Here is a 5,903-nt window from a genome sequence, read left to right as displayed (position 1 = left end):
TATATATATATATATGTGTGTGTGTGTATATGTATATATCGTTCATTTGCTGCAGCAAAGATACAACTCAAAATACTAAATTTTCTAGTAAATAAGTGAATGTTTTGAATCAATAAAATTTTGTAGGTAATATTAATTTTGAAATGAAATTTTTATGTAAGAACTCGTAAAGGAATAAAAGTATGTATATACTTTTAAAGTATATATTTTTTCTTTTTTTTTCTTTATTTTTTTCTGTTTTTTTACAATTAATTAAAGAATGACAATTTTTTGTTATATTGTTATAGCAAATGAACAATATATTATTATATACATTATTATAATAAACGGTTATTTAGTAAAAAAGTTTATATATACTGCGCTTTCCTAAGACATCTACAGGAAGGAACTGCCTATCGAAATTAATTTCACCGAACATTTATCGCTTCATGCAAATATTCTGAGTAACCCATGCGTATTGTACATTGCAAAAGTAGTCAGAATAACGGTTGACGAGCATAATAAGCACGCCATTGCGACTCGCCGTTTATGATATGATTAGTTGCACGATTAGCAACATATTAATCAATAATAAATTATGAGACTAACATTACTATCGCGGTGATAATGAGATTGCAAATATGAGAATGTATATTGTATATCACCTATTGTAATAGTTACATATATTTTATAATTGATATTCAGCTATGTATTACGGCAAATTTACATACTATTTTTAGCTAGATTGTCTAAGATAACGAGAATCGCGTACTTCGATCGTCATTAGGTATTATGTAAACGAGTGGAAGAACGTTATGTAATATCGTACACAAAATATGAAATTAAAAAAAATATTAACAAAACTGCAGAATATATTTAGTGTTAAATCACATAGGACAAATAAATCTGAGTATATATATATAATGTAAAGAGAAACAAACGGCATAAATCTAATGAGTCATCGAAAAGTTTCGTTTTGTGATTTCACAATATACCAACTCAGTAAGGATGAATAATGCTAACATGACTTTTGCAAAGTAGCAAAATAATGACGTATCGCAGTTACATTAAATGCAACATTTCATATAATAAATATATAGTATAATAATTTATAAATATCATCTTTGCTGAGTATCTCTCTTTGATCTTTCCTCCTCAATTAGGTACTAATAAAAAGTGTTCTTCCATTTATTGACCAGTGTACCGTAAGTGCGACTGATTTTCGTAACAAATCACCAATGCATGTTAACTAATGTTGATATGGTGTGGCTTGTTCTTTTCCTTGCACAATGATTGTCTGAGTTCCTCATGCTTGTGTGTATTGTATACCAAGCGCGATATATGTCAACTTACTGCCTACTTTTGCTATGTACTATTTACTTCCACATTTTCCGATATAGTACTTTTTCGTGAGAAAACGTCTCTTCACGCACACCACATCCACAAATCCTACACAAAGGTACCCGTATAGGAAAATAAACGAAAGAAGAAAAAATCAAATGTGGCATGAATTTTCTTCTCTAATATCTTAATCCGACGAGTGTGATTCGATCGAATGTAATTCAATTTTTTATGTAAATTAGATCTATATTTGCTGTTTTGCTGTAATATGTTCTAGCAAGCTATGATTATTATAGTTACACAGTTGACACGTGTATATCAATTTAACTAATTGGTTCCCGTAGTTATTTAAACAGAAACCTGTTGCGATCCAACAAGAATAATATACGTAAATTATATTAGTTATATTTAATAAATTTTTTTATTCGACCAAAAACAGACGAAAGATATATATTGGATATTACAAAGGACCGCAAAAGGTTGTCGACCTTCTTGGTTAGTACTGCTACGCATAAAAGCAATTTCTATCAGACTTCATCGCTTATAATAGTTATTTATATAGTTACATCAAAATAGTTGCCCCCTCAAGATATTTAAAGTCTGTAATTTGAGAAGCAATTATATGATCAATAACGCAGAACAATTGACGCATAAGCGCTTTATATTTATCCGATGCGTTATTTAGTTATTTTTATCTAGCTTTATATCATTCAGTTGGTGACGTTTTTTAGATGTATATAGAATCGCGAACTATGTTCCTATCCGACAAAATCCGTTTCATTTCGTTTTAGTGATTCAACTGAAGGTGTTAATGAATCGTTCGCAATCGGCTTAGCTAATTTAGCGGCGGCGATTCCGTGTTAGTGATCGTAAATAGTCGCTTAAGTCGTAGTCCCTAATCCGTATGTCTGGCTACCAACTTAGTTTTTGTATGTTTTTCATTTGATTCATTTTATAGCAAGCAAAACAACGTGACCAACCTGTTAGACCTGTCGGACTTCGATACTCTGAGTAATAACAGTACCGGCTACGATACTGGGCCAATACTCGAACTGACACCCAATCTGGCGAATGAGGATACTCTCAACTCCAATCTGAATCCGGCAGCGATGCCGTTTACTCCGATGGGGTTCGTGCCCGCTGCTACTAATGCCAATGTTAATCCGTTCCAGGACAATTTCATCAACAAGCCACAGGATAACAATCAAGTACCAGGTATATAAATCAAGGTCTTTACATTTTTAATCATTGGATTTAATAAAGAAAACTGGAATCGCGATTTTATAGAATCTACATATTACAACTATAAATGGATAATACATCATTTTAACCGAAAATACCTAGATACATACTCTTATATAAATGCTGTCTCTGTTTTTCTTTGCAGATCTACTATCATAAGGTGTCTCTTAAACGTTCCCGGACGAACAGAAAACGAGCAGTTGGGCAACCGAATTGCTCATAACGAGCGGTAACATTCGAAACGAGACGTTGTTGTTTATGATAATGTAAATAACCGCCGTCGCGCGACGTATCATGTGTAAAGGGGATATCTCGGTGAAGCGAGAATGAGGGCGTAAAGACTATCCCCGTACCTCACAATCATGCCGAGCTCTAAGCGTCGTCACCGGGAAGAAAGAAGTGTAAAATAATATATAATGTTAATTGATTATTATTACGCAACAGCAGGTATGGACACTCAATCTGTGTGTCGTAGTACGCTATTAGACAAATGTAACTTTCTAAAGGAAGGGAATTGAGGCCTATTTGTAACACATCATTTTCAGATGTTCATTACGGACATATTTTATGATAACGAATCGACAAAATTATTTTTTTTTCTCTCACATACACACGCAAACACACATATACACACACGACTTCGCCCTTATCACACATACATGCGTGTGTAGATTAAGATGTTTGAGGCGTTAATCAATAGAGATGACAAAATTGGAAATTGCACAGAGAGTAAATGACGAATAAACATACAAGACGCAAAAGAAAAAGAGAGGTAAAATAGAAGTCGGATCAAATGCTGAGAACGTATCTGCCAAAACAATGGATTAGAGAATGTCCCTAACATATAAGATAACGTAGCGTGGTACTATCTTATAACAATTTCATGAGTAGATCTAAGCGCGTTATTGAAATAGGGGATTCATAAGAGACATTCTACAGATACGAGATGGGGAAAAGTAGATAGAAAAAGAGAAAACTTTTCTTCCATACCAGATTTTGGGGCGTGCGCTCACTAGTCAAGCAATCTTACTGTTTTTTTCTTTTTTTTATCGTATTTCATTTAGAGGGCCTACTTAACATTGGTATATATTCTAGATATTTGCTAGATTTCACTATCGTTACGTTTTTTCGCGGATCGTGCATAAATTTTCTAGCTGTGATGACGAAGACGATAATGCTGATTGCTTTGTGAGATAGCCGCTGCATAAGTTAACGGTGAGTGATCTAGTAACGTTAATTGTAAGAATTTATGCGAGAGATACTATGGATGGAATTTAATTGCACTTTATTCGATGAAGATAAACACGATCGATATTGCAACGTTAATGCATAACGTAAAAGCGAATATCGCTGCAGCATCCAAAAAGTGAGTTTTACTTGTCATTATTTACAACATAAAAATTCTGAGACGTGGAATATATCGGTAGCATGCTTTATATTTTGCGCTCGCCCTATTTCACGATAGAGTTTGACAAATTATTTATAACAAGAATAGAGAAACGAACATTTCTGTTATTCTGATTTTCGAAAAAATATAATCGAGAGAAATGTCAACATTAGAAAAATGATAGGATTAGTGTACAAATTGTTTGTTATTCAATTTTTCGTACATTTACGCGCGAGATTTATCTCCCTTTTCCCCTCGCTCTTTACTTTATTCGCATTTTATCATAATCGGCGTAGAGGATTTATCAAACTGATATGTATTATAAAATTCAAATTTTCTCGTTAATAATTTTTTTAATTCGAGATTTTTCTTCGTTCGCATGTGCGACTTATTTTTCGGGCGCCGGGAAAAATTCTATCATTCGTGAATAATCAATATATTTTCTTATGAACGATTAATATATATTTTTATTGAGAGTTGTTAGAGTGAACGTATTTGTACAGAGTTACATCGCGAGTCACTTGTTCATACGCCGAAAATGTCTCGATCATTAAAAAGAAAATCGAGCAAAAAAGGCGTATACACAGCCTGAAACCATGCAAAGTGACAGATTTATTGATATATTTTATCGCCCGTTCTCATATGAGAAATTGTTTCTGCGTTTGTCTTGTAAAAATTTCAACTATAACGAACTTGGAAACGCCCGATTCGTACGACTTATTGTATGAAACTTATTTATATTAGTTCTTCTTTTAAATATTTATTAATCGTTTGGACACCGTATATTATCCCTGCGTCATGTGTACACTTATACTATTTTTATTAGATTTGGTTGAGATTCTATTAAAACTATTCTATAAGAATACCTAATAATAATGGTAATTAAATAGAATATGAGAGAATGTTTCTAAATATACAATAACGAAAAAAAAAATGCTAAATATCACCAGTCATGTCTAAAGAAACAAACTTACTTCATATTGTAAAAAATGCTTGTATGTAATAAATACTTAATACTGAAAAAAATCCCAGAATTTGTGCTGATTTTGCTCTTTCCTTTTTGTTCCATGACACTTATACATGATTATTCTGTTTAATACGCCGCTCTATACTGAAGATCTCTGTAGTAATTCTACTTATTAAGACCAACTGCAGTTGTTGCGGCCATTTATAACGGTGTAGCGCGAATACTTCTACATTTCTCGCCACCCTATAAACCTTTACCTTACCGAAACTAACAGATCCTCTCTTGGTAATGTAAACTTGCAAACCTCACGCAATAAAATACGGCGCAGCCTCCGGGATGCATCGTGGATGCAACTCGTCCCTCGAGTCTCACACTCGCAAAAATTAATGCTTGTATCTTCGTGCCTCTCATGAATACGATGCTTTCTCTTACCCTTCTAACACAGAAAGTAGTTTCCCATACTAGACTCTCCTCGCGTGTTCCTCCCCTTCGGAGCCTCTTCTTCAATTATTCATTGTTATCTCAAGAATAGTGTTCAACAGTAGAGACTATTCCTTTGTCTTTCTTATCGCAAACTTTTCTTCATTTTGTAAAGCCATTTTTTATTATTATCAATAAAAGATTAGCGTATAATAGTTTATAAAGTTGTTTATACGACGATAAAAATCTATATATTAAGCTTTATATGTGGAAAAAAAAATTTTTATATTAGGTGTAGTAAAAAGAAATCCATTATTTTTCCATTCACTTTCATGCAAAAATAATGGATTTCTTTTTACTACACCTAATATATAAATATATTGCTTTTATTTTTTATGTGAAATTAAAATTGTCATCATCATACATCCAGTTTTTATAAAATCAATATCTAATAAATCTTGGTTTATGCTAACATTTTATGAAAATAAATGGAATTCAGATTCTTTGCTACATAACTTAAACTGCTACAAAATTTCAAGAATGATAATAGAGTAAATGAAATCATTT

The 5,903-nt window shown here is 32.6% G+C and overlaps 1 protein-coding gene across 8 annotated transcripts in view; it reads left to right on the top strand.

Moving 5' to 3' along the window:
* The window catches only part of LOC108689921 (ensconsin), a 174,772-nt gene extending 171,383 nt beyond the window's left edge, over positions 1-3,389 (top strand). For all 8 annotated transcript variants that reach the window (XM_018196895.1, XM_018196893.1, XM_018196894.1 and 5 more), the window contains 2 exons: positions 2,279-2,535; positions 2,708-3,389. In XM_018196895.1, coding sequence (XP_018052384.1) covers positions 2,279-2,535; positions 2,708-2,721 — 271 coding nt within the window. In that variant the 3' untranslated portion in view covers positions 2,722-3,389. The remainder of the gene's footprint in view (positions 1-2,278; positions 2,536-2,707) is intronic.
* The last annotated feature ends 2,514 nt before the right edge of the window (positions 3,390-5,903 follow it).

This window comes from Atta colombica, unplaced genomic scaffold (genome assembly GCF_001594045.1).
Source record: "Atta colombica isolate Treedump-2 unplaced genomic scaffold, Acol1.0 scaffold281, whole genome shotgun sequence".
Lineage (NCBI taxonomy): Eukaryota > Metazoa > Arthropoda > Insecta > Hymenoptera > Formicidae > Atta > Atta colombica.
Note: the sequence above shows the minus strand (reverse complement) of the source record. Positions and strands in the feature narration are given on the sequence as shown.